This window comes from Aquarana catesbeiana, linkage group LG02, assembly GCF_042186555.1.
Source record: "Aquarana catesbeiana isolate 2022-GZ linkage group LG02, ASM4218655v1, whole genome shotgun sequence".
NCBI classification, from domain to species: domain Eukaryota; kingdom Metazoa; phylum Chordata; class Amphibia; order Anura; family Ranidae; genus Aquarana; species Aquarana catesbeiana.
Genome location: NC_133325.1, coordinates 513,073,767 through 513,095,720, shown reverse-complemented (window position 1 = coordinate 513,095,720; position 21,954 = coordinate 513,073,767). Strand labels below are relative to the sequence as shown.

Below are 21,954 nucleotides of genomic sequence, written 5' to 3'. Positions count from 1 at the left end.
ACATACTAGCACATTATGTGAAACTTGCCTTAAAACTAAGTCCTCCACCCCTGACAGGGCTTCCTTCTTCACCCGGTCTTCCTTCCCAGTTTGCAGCAGGCTCTGGTCCTTTGAATGGCTGGCTGAGCCATGATGACGTCACTGTTTATGGCACAGAGCTCTGAAGGAACGGCACGGGTATACTGATCCATCCAAAGCACATGAGCCAGTAATGTTGCTGGTGGCTACACAAGTAAAAATTTCCTAAATGATGCACATGCAGATATCTACAGTACCTACAGGAAAGCCGCCTTATAGTAAAATAAGTAAAACATAAACAAATGGCCTTTACTACCACTTTAAAACTATACTGTGGGCCACAAGGTTGAATACAAATAAAAAAACTGTATCCATGCTCTGTGATTTTATAGACATGAACTCTACTGTTTTTAGGTTTCAATGAGCCATGCTTATATGAATCTGTTGTCTTTCACTTTAAAATTATGAGGGAACCTTTTTTTCTCTTAATGTGTATATAATGTGTATATTCTGTCATTTTATTTTACTTATAGCTGTATTATGTGCTGCACCAGAATTGCCAGCTAATGGAGAATATCATCCACAAAAAGATGAGTACACATATTTGGATTCTGTAACATTTTCATGCCAGAAGCCTTTAGAAGTTGCGGGCAATCCTTCTATATCCTGTACAGGAACAGGGGAGTGGAGTTCCAATTCTCCTACATGCAAAGGTTAGAAATATGCCTTTTGTGCTTGTATCAATGTATTTTAGATTAGGAACTAGAATTTTATTTGTTAGTTTAAGCAAGAAGAAACTTAAGGTGACTGTAACCATATTGGTTCACGATTTATTGCGCTATAATCATGGCAAACCTGCACCGCGTTTTAGGTGCATTGAAAATTAATAGCACCTGCACTGCAATTGCAAAATACAGATTCAGTTTGAGATTGCAGACAGAATCGCAGCATTGGGGCATTATGTATGTGACTATGCTTCATGTTAAACCCTAAATATGGGTACAGCAGGAAACATGATCAAAAATCTGGTCTTGGCCTTTACAGTTTTGCATACATAATGATTAGTGATACTTATACATTTTTTGTTTTTTTTCTGATGTTTGGAAAATATTGTAATGTAGTGCAGCAGAATTTCACCATTTATATGCCACCTCCAGTTATTAATCTTTATTTTTTTTCTCCTAACCTTTAGCTGTAAATTGCCCTAATCCAGATGTTACAAATTCAAGAAGACTGTCAGGGTTCACTGGCCCATATACATTGAATTCTGTTATATCGTTTGCGTGTGATAAAGGCTTCATTCTGAGGGGGTCCGGTTCAATCTCATGCAACATTGATAGTCAGTGGGTACCCGCAATTCCACAGTGTGAAAGAGAAAGTACCGCTAAACGTAAGTATAAAGCATTAAAGAAGCATACTTTTTTTTTTTTTTTAAGAAGCGACACCTAAAAACTACTTCTAAGGGTCATGTTACAATCGGACCATACGATCTTTGTAAAATCAACTTCTCAACTTTAGATTTACAAAGCCTATGTGAAAAAGGGGGATAGGGGGCTTCTATTAGCTAATCTTTCACATTAATTTGTATCCAATCAGGCAGGCCCTGGCACTACATAGTTGGCAGTTCAAAAGGTAATTGTACACATGGATTGTAATGTGTGGGGGTGAGCTTTAATGGGATTTTCAATCGCCAGTTTTTTTGGGATTTTTTTCAGCACAACCTTTCTATCTATCTATCTCTAGATATAGATAGATATATAATCATTCTTCATTCTACCTCTCTTCTCTTTACCACCTACTTTTATTCTTTCTGCTATTCTCCCTTTTTCATCTGCTCCATGTTTTTTACATTCTTCTTCCCACTTTCATGTCTCCATTTTATATAGGCTGGAAAAAATATACAATGTGTCGTGTTAAAAAATTCAAGCAATAACTCCTTTTTTTAAGAAAAGAGAAAAAAAAAAGACACTCCCTGCATGTAGCAGGGGCTATTTGTTTAAGGTGGAGAGGTGGGGTGCTATATGTGGAGGGTGGACAGGAGACTTAAGCACTGCTTTTCCTCCATTTTCTGCTATGGAGAAATGGCTGGGAAATGCAGGAAGAGATGGGGGAGGGGGTATTCGGGGTTTGGAAACCCCACAGCAGCCAGTCGCTGCCCCGCACTACAACATGCAGCATCAACACGCTGTCACTGAGGAACATGCACACACCTCACCTGCCAGAGCCACCCAGCAGGAGCCTGCAGAGGAGAGGGAGGGGTGCAGCACATCTCCGGAAGAGACTCCATCCACTCAGACTGAGCTAAGGGGTGAGGGCGCGGGGCCAGTACAGGGGACACTTAATCTGTATCTGGAGGAGAAAACTTCATACACTCCATACGGACTGCCGCAATACCGGCCACAATGTACCGGCCAATAACCACAATACAGCTCCCGGGTCAGCCCTCTGCAGCTCTGCTCTCTCCCTCCCAGGTGAGACAGGGCTCTACCTGGAGAGGCAGGTCGCGCCGAGATGACGTAATTCGCGCAATCGTGATGCAGCCGTTCTCTGCATCGATGCAGATTCGTTCAAGGCTGCATCAATGCGCCCATTATAATCAATGCTCCTAATGTACGCTTATAGAACATAGTCCAATTTGGTTCACAGGTTGCCACTGGAGTCCTCTTCCACTCCTCCATGACGACATCACACTGCTGGTGGGTGTTAGAGACCTTACGCTCCTCCACCTTCCATTTGAGGATGCTCCACAGATGTTCAATAGGGTTTAGGTCTGTAGACATGCTTGGCCCGTCCATCACCTTTATCCTCAGATTCTTTAGCAAGGCAGTGGTCATCTTGGAGGTGTGTTTGGGGTCATTATGTTGGAATACTTCCATGCGGCCTAGTCTTCGAAAGGAGGGGGATCATGCTCTGCTTCAGTATGTTACAGTACATGTTGGCATTCATGGTTCTCTCAATGAACTGTAGCTCCCCAGTACCGGCAGCACTCATGCAGCCCTAGACCATGACACTCCCACCACCATGCTTGACTGTAAGCAAGACACACTTTGTCTTTGTACTCCTCACCTGGTTGCCGAGACACACGCTTGACACCATCTGAACCAAATAAGTTTATCTTGGTCTCATCAGACCACAGAACATGGTTCAAGTAATCCATGTCCTTAGTATGCTTGTCTTCAGCAAACTGTTTGCGGGCTTTCTTGTGCATCAGTTTTAGAAGAGGCTTCCTTCCGGGACGACAGCCATGCAGACCAATTTGATGCGGTGTGCGGCGTATGGCCTGAGAACTGACAGGCTGAACCCCCACCCCTTCAACCTCTGCTGGCAGCACTCATACGTCTATTTCCCAAAGACAACCTTTGGATATTACACTGAGCACGTGTACTCAACTTGACCATGGCAAGGCCTATTCTGAGTGGAACCTGTCCTGTTAAACTGCTGTATGGTCTTGACCACCGTGCTGCAGCTCAGTTTCAGGGTCTTGGCAATCTTCTTATAGCCTAGGCCATCTTTATGTAGAACAACACTTCTTTTTTTTTTTCAGATCCTCAGACAGTTCTTTGCCATGAGGTGCAATGTTGACCTTCCAGTGACCAGTATGAGAGAGTGAGAGCGATAACGCCAAATTTAACACACCTGCTCCCCATTCACACTTAAGACCTTGTAACACTAACGAGTCTCATGACACAGAGTTCGGAAAATGGCTAATTGGGCCCAAATTGGACATTTTCACTTAGGAATGTACTCTTTAGTTGTCAGCGGTTTAGACATTAATGGCTGTGTGTTGAGTTATTTTGAGGGGACAGCAAATTTACACTGTTATACAAGCTGTACACTGGCTACTTTACAGCAAAGTGAAAAGATATCATAAAATATTTACAAAAATGCGAGGGGTGTACTCACTTTTGTGAGATACTGTGCGTGTGTATATATATATATATATATATATATATATATATATATATATATATGTGTGTATGTATATATATATATATATATATATATATATATATATATATATTAATTAGTAACTCTCCTCACATTATACATATCCTACAGTTAGGTCCCCACTAGGCTCGCTTGAGGGAGGCATGACTGACTGGGGTAGCTGCAAAGTAGGGTCTTCTACGGTAGTCTGGTTATGAACGATCTGTGTGAGTTTCTGGTAGGTGGCTTTGTCTGAATGGGATTTTCCCATCATACCAGTGTTTCTTTGGAGGTAGTGTGTGCTGGAGTGTGGTTGGGATCAGAAAATTCATCTGGTCGGTCTCCAGGCTGAGTGAATCGTCGCTCAGCTGGGGGAGGGTGCCTTAGTGCACCCTGAAGGATCTGACACTATCTTGTCTCCATCAAGAGCAGCCAAACTTGCGGTTAGATTGAAAAAGGCTTTTATGCCCGAAGGAGCTGGTGTAGGTGGTAGCGAAGTGGTCCCCGTCTTTTGGGGCACATGTCCCCCTGTTTTTACCAAAACCATTGATAAATGGGAACAGGCTGCTAAATAACCTGTATACAGCAGGCTATATGGAGAGCTCTAGTCAAAAGCGTTGCTCCCCCCGCATGCTATTATTAAGTCTATAATCTATCAGAGCACCCAGATCTTTCTCACCCATTTACTCACCCAGTTGTACTCCTCCTAGAATGTATGATGCATGCATGTTTTTAGCTCCTAAGTGCTAACTTTGCATTTATCAACGTTACCCTGCTGCTAGATGGTACTACAGCAGTGGCTTCAGGGGATTTACACAGACTTCAAACGGCTGCAGCCACTTGGAGAGTGTATGTATATCTGACAAGCTGACTATCTGCTGTCAGATGGAAGTGATCCAGCAGCTGCACAGTCATTGGATCACTTCCAAACACTAAAAAAAAAGGTGTAAAAAATGAAAGTTGCACCCAAGCATCTAAATTTCTCCACATATGTGAAAACGTTGATTGTGGTATACAGGTTACATATCACCACACACAGCTGAGTGAAAGCAATAATTCTAGGCCCCTTATTCACGGGTAGTTCTAAACTGATGATCCATAGTTGTTTTTAAAGCATTGCCACTGGAAATGATAAAGTACTGAAGTTGTCGCTGTTTCATGGGCACACACAGTTTTTAAGGTTTTACCAAAAATAATTGGGTAATTGTATTTCCTTGCCCTATATTTACCTTTAGTGTATTTTTAACTGAAATTTTGCATTTCCTAAACGAATGGACTAAAATTGCGTGACAAAAAAAGAAAATTGCAATTACCAACATTTTATTCTCTAGTGCAGACATTCTCAACTTTTGCAACACAGAGGTACCCTTGAAATAACTTTCTGGTCTCAGGAAACGCCTGTTAAAAATTACTATATTACTCATGCAAAATATGAATAGAGCCTCAGGTAGAGGAGGGAGGTGGAGGGCTGTTTGGGGCATTATGTATATGTATGTGCTTCATGTTACACCCTAAATATGGGTACAGCATGAAACCTGATAAAAACCTGGACTTGGCCTTTACCGTTTTGCATACATGATTAATGATGCTTATAGATTTTTTTTTTTTTTTTTAATGGAAAATATTTTAACCACTTCAATACCAGACACTTTCAACCCTTCCTGCCCAGGACTATTTTTATCTTTTAGTGCTGTCGCACTTTGAATGACAATTGCGCTCATGCAACACTGTACCCAAACAAAATTTTTATCATTTTCTTCCCACAAATAGAGCTTACTTTTGGTGGTATTTGATCACCTCTGGGGTTTTTATTTTTTGCTAAACAAACTATAAAAAAAAAACTTTTTTTTTTTTTTTAAACGGATGGGCAGCACTGGATGGGTGGCACTGGATGGGGAGCTACTGACAGGCACTTTGATGGGCACTGACAGGCATTCTTTATGGGGCACAGGCTGGCAGCTGATGGGCACTGATTGGCACCTCTGCTGATTATCACCGCAGACCCCCTCTTTGACAATTGGCGGCTCTCCCTGTCAGCACGAACTGAGAAAAGCCATTTACCGTCACTTCCCGGTTCACGTGATGATCACAGCTGATCACGTGGTAAGAAGCCTCTATCAGAGGCTTCGTACCACGATCGGAGATGGGGTGTCTCAGACTGATGCACAGCACCTCCGATCGCTGCTTGTTGTCCTGATCGCGTCATAGGACGTCCCGTCAGGATAACAGAACCACTTTGCCGACGACATATTGCCATATGGTGGGTGGCAAGTGGTTATTGTAGTGCAGGAGAATGTCACCATTTATATGCTACCTCCAGTGATTAATCTTTCTTTTTTTTTTTCTCCTACTATTTAGCTGTAAATTGCCCTAATCCAGAAGTTAAAAATTCAAGAAGACTGTCAGGGTTCTTTGGCCCATATACATTGAATTCTTCTATATCGTTTGAGTGTGATGAAGGCTTCATTCTGAGGGGGTCCGGTTCAATCTCATGCAACACTGATAGTCAGTGGATACCCGAAATTCCACAGTGTGAAAGAGAAAGTACCGGTAAACGTAAGTATACAGCATTAAAGAAGCATTTTTATTTTTTTTTAAGAAGTGACACCTAAAAACTACTTCTAAGGGTCACGTTACAGTCAGACCATACGATCTTTGTTCTAAGGGGATCCAATTCAATCTCATGCAACAATGATGGTGAGTGGGTACCCGCAATTCCACAGTGTGAAAGTAGTAAATGTAAGTATACAGTGTTATGTCGCGTACACACGGTCGGACTTTTCGTCTACAAAAGTCCGACGGACTAAAGCCGGCTGACAATCCGATCGTGTGTGGGCTTCCCCGGACTTTCAGCGGACTTTTCCAGCCGCAAATCTGACGGACTTTAGATTTGAAACATGCTTCAAATCTTTACGTCGTAACTACGCCAGACCCAGAAATCCGCTCCTCTGTATGCTAGTCCGACGGACAAAAACCCACGCTAGGGCAGCTATTGGCTACTGGCTATCAACTTCCTTATTTTAGTCCGATGTACGTCATCACGTACGAATCCGTCTGACTTTTGTGTGATCGTATGTAGGCAAGTCCGTTCGTTAGAAAGTCTGCCGCAAGTCCGCCAAAAGTCTGCCGAAAGTCTGTCGGACGGGCTGTCGGATTTTTGTAGCCGAAAAGTCCGACCGTGTGTACGCGGCATTAAAAAAAAAAAAAAAAACAGAAAACAAGTATGCTTTATTACCTTCTTTTAGTAAGTTAAATCTAAATCTACTTTGAAGGGTCACGTTAGACCATACAATCTTTGTACAATCAGCTTTAGGTTTACCAAGACTATGTAAAATAGTGGGGCCTAGCTAATCTATATGCTATCCATTTGTATCCAGTTAGGCAAGCCCTGGCACTACATAGTTGTTGGTAGATCAAAAGGTGATTGTACACATGAGTTGTAATGTGTGTGTTGAGCTTTAATGGCATTTTCAGTCAGCGTTGTTGTGCTTTAGAAAAAAACCCTTTCTACATATATCAGTCTCCATTCTACCTGATATTTTCCCTTTTACAAAACCTGCTCCTTGTGTTTTTTTACTTTCTTCCATACTCTTGCTTCCCACTTCCATGTCTCTGTTACATAGGCTGAAAACCAATGAAAAAAGAATAAATAAGTTGAAAATACGGTATATACAGGACCCAAAACCCCCAACTGATCCAGAGGATCTTCACTTTTACAGTATGGTCCAATTTGTTTGGACAGAGATAAAAAAAGAAAATCCTGATCAGATATTCTATGGATCAGCAATCTAACTTTTTACATTTATATAGTAAATATTTCTTTGCAGTTAGAAACCCATCCTTTTGTGTTAAACAAAACAAAAAACTTAAAAAAAAAACATCAAATGTGTATTTTATGTGCATTATTATGTTGTAGACAGCGTTAAAGATGATTAACACAAACTTTAATTTTGTTCAAATGACAGCTTGCATCCAAACCCTCCTTGGGGAGTGTCATTTAGCAATGTGTATAAGCCCACATTGGTGACTCTATACTCATGTGGGCTGCATAGATAAGAAAAAGGAGCAAATGAAGAGCTTAGAAGGGAACTGAAGTTGAGCATGCTCTATAGAGTACACCAGCTGGTCTAAACAATCTCAGCGTGCAGTGGGGACACAGGGAAGATGGGAGGGACAGCTGAAGCCAGGATCAACTAAGTATATTTCACTCTACATAAAATTAATGCTTTAGTGGCTTTGTGAGTATGAACACTCTGTTATATAGCATGTAATGAGAGTTTTTCATAGTCTGGGTTTATTGACACTTTAAGTTCCATGTCTGCTTACATTTTTCTGTAATTTCAGACCACCATAACACTTAATACATTTTAAGACTCATCTCTTAACTTCATCTTTTCCCCTAATCATCTTTCAGGACAGCCACCTGAGACCTTGACCCCTCCCCTTTGCTGGAAACACCACCCCAGCCAAATTTTCCTCCTCCCCTGCTGGCTCCTCAGTTATTGGTGTTTCCTCTGGAGGGGAGACGCCGCATGGAGAACCAAAGCCAAGAAGGCTTAAGTCCTAGAAGGGGGCAGCGGCTCCTTGGACTATGGCCAGGAGGCTTACCAGGTCCATCCCTGAGGGCGGGAGAAATCAGGGGGAGCCCCGTTTTCTGTACCGAGTATTAGGTATAGTAGGTATTTGAAGGTGCAGTCTCCGAGTCCACAGGCGGCTGGCTCTGGAGACCACATGGAGAGCCGCGGCTTCCGGTTCCGACCGCAGGACACTAAAAAGGGGCCAGGCGCGGGCTGGAGAGGGGCCCCCAGATGCTGTAGAGACAGCACAGGCTCCAGTGGCATCACCAGGATGCCAGAAGCAAAGGGCAACCAGACTGCTCCAGCAGATGCCAGCTCCAGCTATACCAAGGTAAGGGGGACCCAGGGAGGATCTCCTCTTACCCTATTTCCCCCCGGGGGAAAGCTGTTGGTGGGGGGGGCGACCCTCTTGGTGCCAGAGGGGAGGAACGTGGGGCCCCTGAGGGAGCCCACACGTTCCAAGGCTGCGTTCCTGCAGTGAACTAGCAGGGAGGGATGGTTTTATAGGGTTGCATTGATACCTGCTCTGTTTGTTTTTCAGAGAAAACCCGCAGACAAATAAAGACCCCCTCAGTTCAAAGAAGAGGTGCACTTATTGTATGGCTACTCTTAGGGACTCCTGGGGGAAGGCTTTAGGCAAAGAATGTATTGACAAACTAGTTAAGAAACATTCCACTTAACAAGTCAGGGAGGTAGCAGTCTCAGTTAAGGAGCTCTCTAACACCTTTTGAATAATTTATAAAGCGTTTTTTGCGGGTTTTCAGATCCCTCAGTCTGCTCCTCTGCCAGTTCAGCAGGTCACGTTACCAACAACGCAAGTCTTACCATCCACTAGTGCAGGCCTTCCAAAGACCACAAGGGAGGAAGCAGAAGAGGAGCCAGATAGTTCAGCCTCAGGCTCCCAGGAATCAGAAGGGGAAGCTTTGGAAGAGGATTCCAGGAAACCTTCCCGGTACAAGCTTTTGCTCAAGGAAGTGGAAAACTTCCTGGGTGCCATCTATACCACATTGGGTATTCAATCTGAGAAAAAACCTCTTTCACTACATGACCTAATGTACCAGGGCCTGGGGGAGCAAGAAAGGAAAGTCTTCCCAGTCCACAAGGTCTTAGTGGAGGCAATAAAAAAGGAATGGCAGGACCTGGAAAGGAAACCCTTCTTTTCAAAGTGGTTAAATGCGTCAGTTTGGAAACAAAATCCCGAAACTAGACGCAGCATTCTCACAAGTCTCGAGGCACACGTACCTAGCCTTTGAATATATGGGGGCCCTGTCCGAGGCAATGAACAAGAGGATGGACTCCCTCTTGAAGTCGTGGTGTTCCACTGTGGAGAGTCTAAAACCAGCTATGGCAGTGACAGTAGTGGCCCACAACGTAGATTTCTTGCTAGCTCAGATACAGGCCCACATTGAGGAAGGAACACGGAGTGAATTTTATCCTCTTCCTATGTCTCTCCGGGGCATTGCGTATATAGCAGATGCTTCCGCGGAATCAGTAAGGATGGCAGCAAGGTCATCGGCTCTATCCAGTGCCGCAAGAAGAGCCCTTTAACTAAAGACATGGCAGGGGGACTTCATCTAAAACCAAACTATGTGGGATCCAACTTACAGGGGATCTACTGTTTAGGCCAGGGCTGGAGAAAGTGCTGGATCGAACAGCAGATAGGAAAAAATCCTTCCCACTCAAATGTAAACCGCCCTGGGGACAACCCCAAAAGCCAAGCAGAGATTCCGAGTACCAAACTGCTTTGGGGTACCTAGGTTTGAAAATCAAAAAAGACAGAGAGGGAAGGAGGAACAATTTTTTGTCCTTCTGACCAAGCCCATACCAAAATTGAAAAAAAGTTGGTCACAGTGGGAGAACGATTGGGGGCTTTCCTCCCACAATGGGAAGCGATCTCCTACCACCAGTTTATATTAGGAATTGTGAGAAAGGGTTATCACTTAGAATTCTCAAAACTCCCAAACAGACTTTACATCACGGAACTTCCAAAAAGCCAAAAAATGGCCAGAGGTCTATTGGAAGCAATAGGGGAACTGATAGAAAATGTGGTAAGCCATGTACCACAGGAGGAAGTAGGCAAGGGCTTCTACTCCCACGTGTTTGGGGTACAGAAGCCCTCAGGAAAATTCAGACTGATACTAAATCTCAAACCCTTAAACCTGTTGGTAAACTACAAAAGGTTCGGGATGGATTACATTTTTTCATTAAAAGCATTACTACCCCAAATTGTTATATGGCATCCCTAGACCTAAAAGATGCGTACTTGCACATCCCTTTCGCTCAAAAGTGCCAGAAATTTCTAAGACTGGCAATAAAAACAAAGGAAGAAATGATCCACCTTCAGTTCCAGGCCCTTCCTTTTGGCCTAACCTCCTCACCTCGGATCTTCACAAAGGTCATGGCAGAAGCCCTGGCGACACTCAATCAGGGGCATCTCTGTAATCGCCTATCTAGACGACCTTTGCACCCTCACCAGAGAGGTTGGCAAAAGATCTGAAGTAAACCCAAGATTTTCTAGAAAACCTAGGTTGGTTGTTAAATATAGAAACGTCCAACCTGATCCCCGCCTAGCAGATCCCTGCCTAGCAGATCATACTTGGGGTACATCTTGGACTCGACACAACAAAGTGTTTTTGCCCAAGGAGAAGGTGCAAAAAATTCAAGATGCTATGAAGATGTTGCAGAACAGTCGGCCATGCTCAATAAGGTGGGCAATGTCCGCATTGGGGCTACTGACCTCCGCGATTCAGGCGGTACAGTGGCCTGGATAACATTTTCACCCTCTACAGATATTCATCTTAAAAATGTGGGACCGCAGACAAGAGTCCTTGGATGCACAAGTGCACATACCAACACAAGTGAAGAGGGCTTTGTGGTGATGGAGAAGATCGGAGAACCTGACCCAGGGACAGGTGTGGCTCCTACCAGTCACCAAGATAGTGACAACAGACACAAGCAGCGTAGGGTGGGGCATACATCTAGGCCCCCGGGTGACACGGAGTTTGGAAAAAGGAGGAGGTGAAGAGATCCTCCCTTTTCATCAGTACATCTAAAAGGGGAATTGAACCAAGTGGCCGATTACCTCAGAAAGGAGAATCTAAAAAAGTTACTAGATCCTAAATCAAGAAGTTTTCAGAATGATCACCAAAAGATGGGGAGTCCCACAGGTGGACCTATTCGCCTCAAGAGAAAACAAAGGTTCCATCCCTCTTCTTTTCCCTGAAGAGGTCACAAGCGATCACTTGTAAACAAACCAGTGTCATGTCCAGTTCCTCTCTCCCCTCTCTGTACCGATCGGTACAGTGAGAGGGGAGAGATCGGGTGCAGCAGTGCTGTGGGCTGGATCTGTAGTGCCCACAGCGCTGCTCTGTGCCCATTGCAGGACTCATCCATCCATGCCCAACCCCATCCATGCTCAGCCACGCCGTCCACTCCCAGCCACGCCGTCCACTCCCAGACACGCCCGGCCCCTCCCAGACACGCCCGGCCCCCCTCAGCCATACCCATTCATGCTCACCCATGCCACTACAGTGCCCATCAGTGTCTCACAAAAGTGTAATAGGTAGTTAAATTAGATTTGACACTTATGCCCCTAGAACACCTGACTGTGCTCCCTGCATGTTGGGCCTCTGTATGTGACCAAGCTGTGGAAAAGTCTCCCACATGTGGTATCACCGTACTCAGGAGTAGGGGAATCTGTTTTGGGGTGTAATTTTTGCTATGTACATGCTTTGTGTTAGAAATATTGTATAAATGGACAACTTTGTGTAAATAAAAAAAGTGTTTTAATTTTCTTTCCACATTTTTCAAAAACTTGTAGAAAAAAAAACATGTTCAAAAGACTCATTATGCCTCATAGATTATACATCAGGGTGTTTTCTTTCCAAAATGGGGTCATTTGTGGGGAGTTTCCATTGTCCTGGTGCTCCAGGGCCTTTAAAAGTGCAAGAGGTAGTCAAGAAATGATATGTGTAATTTATGCTCCTAGAACGCCTGATGGTGCTCCCTGCATGTTGGGCCTCTGTATGTGGCCAGGCTGTGTAAAAGTCTCACACGTGGTATTGCCATACTCAGGAGCAGTAGTAGAATGTGTTTTGGGGTGTAATTTGTGGTATGCATATGCTGTGTGTGAGAAATAACCTGCTAATATGGCAATTTTGTAAAAGAAAAAAAAAATCTTGATTTTGAAAAGAATTGTGGGAAAAAATATAACTTCAAAAAACTCACCATGCCTCTAACTAAATACCCTGGAATGTCTACTTTCCAAAAAGGGGACTTTGGGGGGGGTTATTTGTACTTTCCTGGCTTTTTAGGGTCTCAAGAAATTAATTAGGCTTGTAGACTCTCTAAGTTTCACACAGACCAAATATACACGATTTGGGTTATTTTTACCAAAGATATGTAGCATTATAAATTTTGGCCAAAATTTATGAAGAAAAATTACTAATTTGCTAAATTTTATGACAGAAACAAAGAATGCTTTTTTTTTTTTTTTACTGAATTTTTTGTCTTTTTTTTTTTTTCTTTTATAGCGCAAAAAATAGGACACAAATTTCATATGGGTACAGTGTTGCATGAGTAATTGTCATTCAAAATGTGATCACCGAAAGCTGAAAATTGGTCTGGTTAGGAAGGGGGTTTAAGTGCCCAGTCGGTAAGTGGTTAAAAAAAAAAAGGGTAAAAGTTACAGCCAAGCATCTAAATTTCCCCACACACGTGAAAACGTTGATTGTGCTATACATGTCGCATATCACCACACACACAGCTGAGTGAAAGCAATAATTCTAGGCCCCTTATTCAGGGTTAACTCTAAATTGATGACCCATAGTGTATTTTAAAGCCTTGCCAATGGAAATTATAAGGTACTGAAGTTGTCACTGTTTCATGGGCACACACAGTTTTAAGGTTTTACCAAAAAACTTGGGTAATTGTGTTACCTTGCCCTATAGTTAACTAGTGTATTTTTAACTGTAATTTTGCATTTCCTAAACTGTTGGACTAATATCGCGTGACAATAAATAAAATGGAACTACCAATATTTTATTCTCTAGTGCAGACATTCTCAACCTTTGCAAAACAGAGGAACCCTTGAAATTACTCTCTGGTTAAAAATGACTATATCTATTACTCACGATAAATGTGAATGGAGCCTCAGGTAGAGGAGGGAGGTGGAGGGCTGTTTGGGGCATTATGCATTTGCTTCAAATTATACCCTAAATATGAGTACAGCATGAAACCTGATTAAAAACCTGGACTTGGCCTTTACCGTTTTGCATACATAATGATTAGTCATACTTATAAATTTTTTTTTTTTTTTTTGTGATAATTGGAAAAATATTGTAATGTAGGGCTGCAGAATGTCACCATTTATATGCTACCTCCAGTGATTAATCTTTATATATATTTTTTTCTCCTAATCTTTAGCTGTAAATTGCCCTGATCCACACGTTAAAAATGCAAGAAGACAGTCGGGGTTCACTGGCCCATATACATTGGATTCTGTTATTTTGTTTGAGTGTGATGAAGGCTTCGAACTGAAGGGATCCAGTTCAGTCAAATGCAACATTGATAGTGAGTGGGTACCCGCGCTTCCACAGTGTGAAAGAGAAAGTACCGGTAAACGTAAGTATACAGCATTAAAGGAGCATACTTTTTTTTTTTTCTAAGAAGTGACACCTAAAAACTACTTCTAATGCCGCGTACACACGAGCAAACTTTCCGGCATACTTGGTCCGGTGGACCAGAGTTCGTCCGACAATTTGATCGTGTGTGGACTCGATCAAATTGACTTTTTTTTCTCAAAAGTTTGACGGACCCAGAAATGAAACATGTTTCAAATCTGTCCGACGGACTCGAGTCCGGTCGAAAAGTCACTTCGTCTGTATGCTAGTCCGACGGACAAAAAACAACGCTAGGGCAGCTATTGGCTACTGGCTATGAACTTCCTTGTTTTAGTCCGGTCGTACGTCATCACGTACGAATCCGTCGGACTTTGGTTGATCGTGTGTAGGCAAGTCCATTCATTCGGAAAGTCTGTCAAAGTCTGCCGGACAAAGTCTGCCATAAAGTCCGCTCGTGTGTACGCGGCATAAGGGTCACGTTATAGTCGGACCATATGTGTTGCGTTTGTTACAATATGATTTAATAATTGATCAGACACAGGGACAATATTACAATAGTGAGTTGGTCAGAATACTGTCAGTTTTTGGCTTGAGTAGCTTTCGCAAACAAATGCTGTTTTATACAATGGGGGTAAATATCATTGTTGTATCCAATTGACAGTTCAATTAACAGGCTATTGTCTCTATAGCTACAGTAAACAAGACTTGTCTGAGGTTCTTTCAGCTCTCAAACTGAAAGAATGACTGTTAGATTACTGTCAGGTGATTAGACAATGGTACGTAGATACCATTTTTGTATTCAATTGACAATCATTGCCAATGGAGATCACGAACATACAGTAACAGAAGATACGTAACCTTTAAGTGTATTTGTACTATTATAGACCATAGGCTGTTCAGTTTGCTAGGCATTTTGCTTGTTATAGATATCTGTCAGTCTTGTATTCCTAATATTGTAATAGTTTTGTATGTACAGCATCTTTGTATAGTAAAAGCACATTTACACACTGCAGAAATCTCAGCTTCCTTGCTTATACCACAGAGTAACCTTGCTAGATAGACACAAGCAAAACTTTTGGGGGCTCATGCCGCGATCTGTGTATAATTCAACTGAAGCAGATCTGTTTTTCTGTAGTGTGTTGTGTAGCTTGTGCTAGGTAAAATGCTGCGTAAGCTGTTTAGGAAAAGCAAGGCTGCAGAGGGTTCTGGTGGCCAGAAGGAAGTGTGCAGCTTACCTATCTGTGCCAGAGACAATGAGTGGGAGCCTCTTGCTAAAGAATTTGTGAAGTATGGTTCTCCCTTGAAGCTGAATTGGGGTGATAAAGTCTCAGATCATTTTGTAGATTTTAGCCTTAAGGGTTTGGATTTAAGTAAAAAAGAGAAGAGGTCAGTGTCCACAGTGGGCTGGTATTTCCTTAATGCTATTTACACTGAATCACAGAGAAGGGAGAAGGCAGAGGCAGAAGTTAAGGTATTAAAAGACCAGCTGGCAGTTGCTTCAGAGTGTGTGCGTTCAACTGCTAGTCGGGCTGATGATTTGCAAGAGCGGTGTGCAGCCCTCATGACCAAATCAATGAATGCCTTAAGGAAAAGGAAGGGCCGTAAACCTGTTAGTAAAGCCAGGGTACGTGCCATTGTCACATCCCAAAATTGGGATTGTGAGGATGTGCTCTCCTTAAATGATAGTGAGGATGAGGAGATAGAATTTGATATTTCGCATGATGATCTGCTAGTGCGAAAGAAAAAGTATGCCAGACCTCTCATTACTAAGCATAGGAAACGGCAACATGATAGAGAGGATATGGCAGATGGGGAGGTGCATTTTCGCAACCCCAGAGATGTTGAATTTGAAGAAGTACGGGAGTTTACACAAACTGAACTCCATGAGCTGGCAAAACAATACAAACAAAGGTCTGGGGAGCCCCTATTGACCTGGCTCCTACACTTATGGGTTGAAGGGGGGGACAGTGGTGTTTTGTCAGGTAAGGAAGCAGTGACTATGGGAGTGTTAACCCATGATCCACAATTGCGTCAGGCAATGCGAAAAGCCAGAGAGTTTTTTTTTTTTTTAAACTGTTTATTGAGTTTTTCACAGATTACATATCTCATTACAGTGGTAATCTTTTACAAGAGGATGTATTCCACAGTCAACATATAGTTTCACCAAAAGAATAAACTAAACGGTGTCAATTAGATGATAATATCGAACAGAGGTTCAGAGGCCTATAATTCAAATACAAATACATCACATGTTATAAAAATAAAAATGAGAAAGAGCAATTCCTTTATTATTACACGGAATGTTATGGTTATGTATACTGGGCATATCATGAGTGTATTAAAATCTTCACTAACCGCATAGGGTTATATGGTATTTTCTAAGTAAGAGTGTGATGTAGGGTAATTGTAATGCACAATGTCTTATCCGACTGTATTAGGTCTACTCATACCCCTGGGCACCCCTATAGGGTACTGACTGTGCCCAGTGTGGGTGTATTGATTCACCTATTAGTAGGGTATGTCGGTTTTGTGTATCATGTAAGGTGGGATTCCTCACATGCCAAAGCAGGTGATGGCTAAAAGTGAGTAGGTTATTCATTCGACAGGGAATTATGAGTGAGAGAAAAAAAAGGTGGGGGGGGGGAGACGGAGGGATAGGACGATACTTATGTTTATTTTATTGTGAGGGAATGTACTATCTGGCCTGTATTATTGTCTGAATTATTGCTTGGGAGATTGGTCTGAGCGTGCGTTAGTTGCGAGTTTTTGAAATGAGCCCAACATGCCCATGTTACTTTATATTTAGATAGCGAGTCAGAGGTTTGATGTATGAGATTTTCTATGTCCGCCAGTCTGTCCACTCTCCGAATCCATTCCGGGATTGTGGGAGGGGATGTGCTTCTCCAGTGAACGGAGATGCATAGGTTCGCCGCATTAATGAAATTTAGAATTAGAAACTTCTTGTATACCCGTTGGGGAATCGAGGTATGGTGAAGTAGGTATTGCGCCGGAGTATAGTCCGGGGTGTATGTTGTGATCTGAGTGATAAGGCTGTGGATGTCAGCCCAATAAGATTGAATGAGAGGGCATTCCCACCAAATGTGGAGGAGTGAGCCTCTGGCTGAGTTGCATCTCCAACACTTGGGAGATATATTAGGTAGAAATTTGTTAATTTTGTCGGGAGTCCTATACCATTTTGAATAGATTTTGAACCTGCATTCCTGTGTTGCTACGTTGATGGAACCTTTATGAATGTGATAGTGCACAGTTCTCCAGTCTTCTGGGGTTAGGGTTATGTTTAAGTCAGTCTCCCATTGTTTTATCAGTTTATCCTCTTTGATGTCTTGAGGTGTAAAGAAAAATGCGTGAATGGTCGAGATCAGGTGTCTTTGAGGTTCAGTACTGGAGCATAAAAGTTCAAAGGGTGTGAGTTCCCAATGTATATTTTCTTTGTGTTGGAGACTGCAGAAAGTGGCGGATCTGTAGGTATTTATAGAAGGGGATATGATAATCTGGGAATTTGTTTATCAGAGCTTGGTGTGTCAATAGAGTTCCTTGATGAAACATTTGTTGTGCTAGGAGTCTGGGTCTGTGTGGGTCCTTGGTTGGGCGGATTAGGGTGACACCCGGTAAAAATTCCGGGTTATCTTCTATAGGGGTCATTGGTCCCGATACGGGTTGAATCTTAAGTATTTTGCACGACTCTTTAAAGTTTAATAGGGTGGAATTAATTAGGGGGTTCAAAGCGGCAGTTTTCGGGATTTGTTTTGAATTGATCCAAGGGAGGAGATTCAACGGGATCTCGGTAAAGGCGTTTTCAATATGCACCCACTCTTTTTCTTTGCTATGTACGTGCCAGTCTACAATTCTGACTAGATGGCAGACCCGGGGATAAGTTTGTATGTCCGGAACCTGCAGTCCTCCTTGTAATTTGGGAGTCGTCAGTCTGTGCCAGTTCAATCTGGGCTGTTTGGATAGCCAAATGAATTTCCTGCAAATTCTCTTGTATGAGGCGAAGAAAGAGTGTGGGAGCAGTATAGGGATGGTTTGAAGAAGGTAAAGTAACCTAGGTAGAACGTTCATTTTCAAGATAGCTACCCTTCCAAACCATGAAAATGGTCCAGCTTGCCACTTTTGGAGATCATTTTGGATGGTTTGTAGGATAGGTAGAAAATTGAGCCTGAACAGTTCTGACAGATTGGTGGGGATTTTAATGCCTAGGTATTTTATGGCTTGCGATTCCCATCCAAAAGGAAAGTTGTGTTTGCATTGTGTGACTGTCTCGTTTGTCAGTGATATATTGAGTGCTTTGGATTTAGAGAAGTTTATTTGTAGGTTCGATAGGGATTTAAAGAGTGCGAAGTCTTTGAGCAGGTTCGGGATGGTAGTGGTCGGTTCTGTAAGGAATAGGAGGACATTGTCCGCGTATGCGGCTACTTTGTATTGTTTTTGGTTAATTTGAATGCCTTTGATGTCTGGTTTATCTCTTCTTCTGCGTAGCATGGGTTCCATTGTTAGTATAAAAATCAGGGGGGATAAGGGGCATCCTTGTCTAGTACCGTCGGACACGGAGAAGGCGCTCGACAAGCCACCATTCACTCTAACTTTGGCCGTGGGAGAGGAATAAAGAGTCAAAATCATGTTTATTAGTCTCAGCGGGAGGCCTATTGATTGTAGGGTAGCTTCCATGAAGTCCCATGCCACCCTGTCGAACGCCTTCTCCGCGTCCAAGGATAGAAAGAAGCCTTTAGTATTAGTGGAAGTCAACCAATGGTGTACATTTAGGGCTTTGGAGGTATTGTTTTTAGCTTCTCTGCCGGGGACAAAACCGACTTGGTCTGTGGTAATTAAATTTGGGATCAAGGGTAGAAGACGATTTGCTATGGCTTTGGCGTATAGTTTAACCACTTAACGACCGCCTCACGCCGATGTACGTCGGCAAGGTGGCACGGACAGGCAAAATCACGTACATATACGTGATTTGCCTCCCGCGGGTGGGGGGTCCGATCAGACACCCCCCCCGTGCCCGAGGCGGTCGCCATTTCTTCCCGGGCGATGAGAGGTCAGGGGGAGGCCATTGTTGGCCACCCCCTCCCGATCGCTCCCGGCGAATGAAAACACTTCCTTTCCCTCTGTAATGTAAACAGAGGGAAAGGAAGTGATGTCATCCCTCCTCGAGCCGGTCTTTTCGATCCGGCGCCGAGGAGAGAAGACATCAAGAAAGTCTGAACAACACTACACTAACAGTAGAACACGCCAGGCACACTTGTCCCCCCCTTCACCCCCCGATCACCCCCCTGTACCCTCTGTCACACTGACACCAATAGCAGTTTTTTTTTTTTTTTGCATTGGTGTCAGTTTGTGACAGTTATAAGTGTTAGGGCAGTTAGGTTAGCCCCCTTTAGGTCTAGGGTACCCCCCCTTAGGTCCAGGGTACCCCCCTAACCCCCCACTAATAAAGGTTAACCCCGTGATCACCCCCCATCACCAGTGTCGCTAAGCGATCGTTTTTCTGAGTGACACAGGTGACGCTAGTTAGGGAGGTAAGTATATAGGTTCGCTGTCAGTGTTTTATAGCGACAGGGACCCCCATATACTACCTGCTAAAGGTTTTAACCCCCTGATTGCCCCTTAGTTAACCCTTTCACCAGCGATCACCGTATAAGTGTTACGGGTGACGCTGGTTAGCTAGTTTGTTTTTTGTAGTTTTATTATAGTATATTACAGTTTATTATAGTTTTAGGGCACCCGCCGTTTATTACCTTATAAAGGTTTAACCCCCTAATTGCCCGGCGGTGATATAAATTACGTTTTTAGGGTCAGATAAGGTCTGCGTCGCCCCAGGCAGAGTCAGGTTAGCGCCAGTACCGCTAAAACCCACACACGCAGCATACACCTCCCTTAGTGCTATAGTATCTGAGCGGATCGATATCTGATCCAATCAGATCTATACTCCCCAGCAGTTTAGGGTTCCCTGAAATGCAGTGTTAGCAGGATCAGCCCAGATACCTGCTAGCACCTGCGTTTTGCTCCTCGGCCCAGCCCACCCAAGTGCAGTATCGATCGATAACTGACACTTACAAAACACTAAGCACACATAACTGCAGCGTTCGCAGAGTCAGGCCTGATCCCTGCGATCGCTAACAGTTTTTTGGTAGCGTTTTGATACAGTCGCTGACAGTCAGGAGCTTTTTTGCCTGTGAGTCTCACTAGTGTACCCCTAAATTTAGAGCCCAAAATGGCAAATTGAAGGTACACTAGTGAAGAGGCCTACACGTTTCTGAGCATGACAGATAGTGAAGAGGAAGTCACTCATCTGTCAAGTTCAGGCTCAGAATACGATCCTGTAGAGGACAGCGGCTCCATGACAGATAGCTCTGACGACGGAGTCGTGGTCCCTGCTAGGGTCAGGCGTACCAGACCCCGAACTTCTTCTGTCCTTGAAGTGCAAGAACCGCAGGGCTCTCGTATGGAACAGAGAAGTACTAACGCCGCTATTCCTTCTGGTGAACTGGCAAGCACCAGCGGCCTAGTACACCCTGGTCGTACATCCAGCACTGCAGTAACACTTGGTGACGTGGCGAGTCCCATAAGTGCAGTTCAAGCTGGCGAGGTGGCAAGCACTAGTAGTGTCCCACTGCCACCAAGAAGACAAAGACAGGCCCGTCGTGCCCATAGTGCCCTTCCTGCTGCATTTGCCAATCCGAATTGGGAACCCACCACTTCTGCAGCACCCGTACTTCCCCCTTTCACTGGCCAACCCGGAATTCAGGTGGAAACAGTTGACTTTACGCCACTGGATTTTTATTCACTGTTTTTCACCGAAGATCTCTATAGATCTATTGTGGACCAAAGCAATTTATACGCTGGTCAACACATCGCCGCTAATCCCCAGTCCTCCCTTGCCAGAGATTGGAGACCAATTACGGTCTCCGAATTTAAGACCTTTCTGGGCCTTTCCCTCCTCATGGGGTTGAATAAAAAGAGTAAGTTGCGGTCATATTGGTCCACTGACCCAATTTACCATTCGCCCTTGTTCTCTGCTTCCATGGCCAGGGCACGATACGAGCAGATTTTGCGGTTCATGCACTTCAACCACAATGAACTCTGTCGTCCTCGTGGAGACCCTGCATATGATCGGCTCTAAAAAATTCGGCCCCTCGTAAACGTTTTGCAGACTTGTTTACCCCCAATCAAGTTGTCTGCATTGATGAGTCCCTGATTAAATTTTCTGGCCGCTTGTCATTCAAACAGTACCTTCCCAGCAAGCGTGCCAGATACGGGGTCAAGATGTATAAGCTCTGTGACAGGGCCACAGGCTATACATGTAGTTTTATGGTTTACGAGGGCAAAGATAGTCACGTAGAGCCGGCAAACTGCCCTGACTACATAGGAAGCGCTGGCAAGATAGTGTAGGACTTGGTGTCACCCTTATTCGGAAAGGGGTACCACTTGTACGTGGACAATTATTATATGAGCGTGCCACTTTTTAGTCACTTGTTTGATCATCAAATTGGAGCATGTGGCACCGTGCGACCTAATCGCCGGGGCTTTCCCCAGCGGCTTGTAGATTCCCGTCTTAGGCTGGGGGAGAGAGCCTGCTTGAAGTATAATAATTTGCTCGATATGAAGTGGAGGGATAAGAAGAATGTTTTCGTTCTCACCTCCCTTCATGCAGACACGACGACCCAAATTACTACGGCAACTGGTGTTGTGGAGAAACCCCTCTGTGTCCACGAATATATAACCTTAATATGGGAGGGGTGGACCTCAACGACCAGTTGTTGGCGCCGTACCTAGTTGCCCGTAAG

General features: G+C 43.7%; 1 protein-coding gene across 1 annotated transcript in view; it reads left to right on the top strand.

The window, feature by feature from the left end:
* Positions 1 to 21,954, top strand: part of LOC141128475 (C4b-binding protein alpha chain-like) — a gene marked incomplete in the record, with an annotated part of 860,616 nt that overhangs the window by 179,188 nt on the left and 659,474 nt on the right. Inside the window, 1 exon segment of the mRNA XM_073615781.1 lies at positions 552 to 730. Within this exon segment, the coding sequence (XP_073471882.1) occupies positions 552 to 730 (179 nt within the window).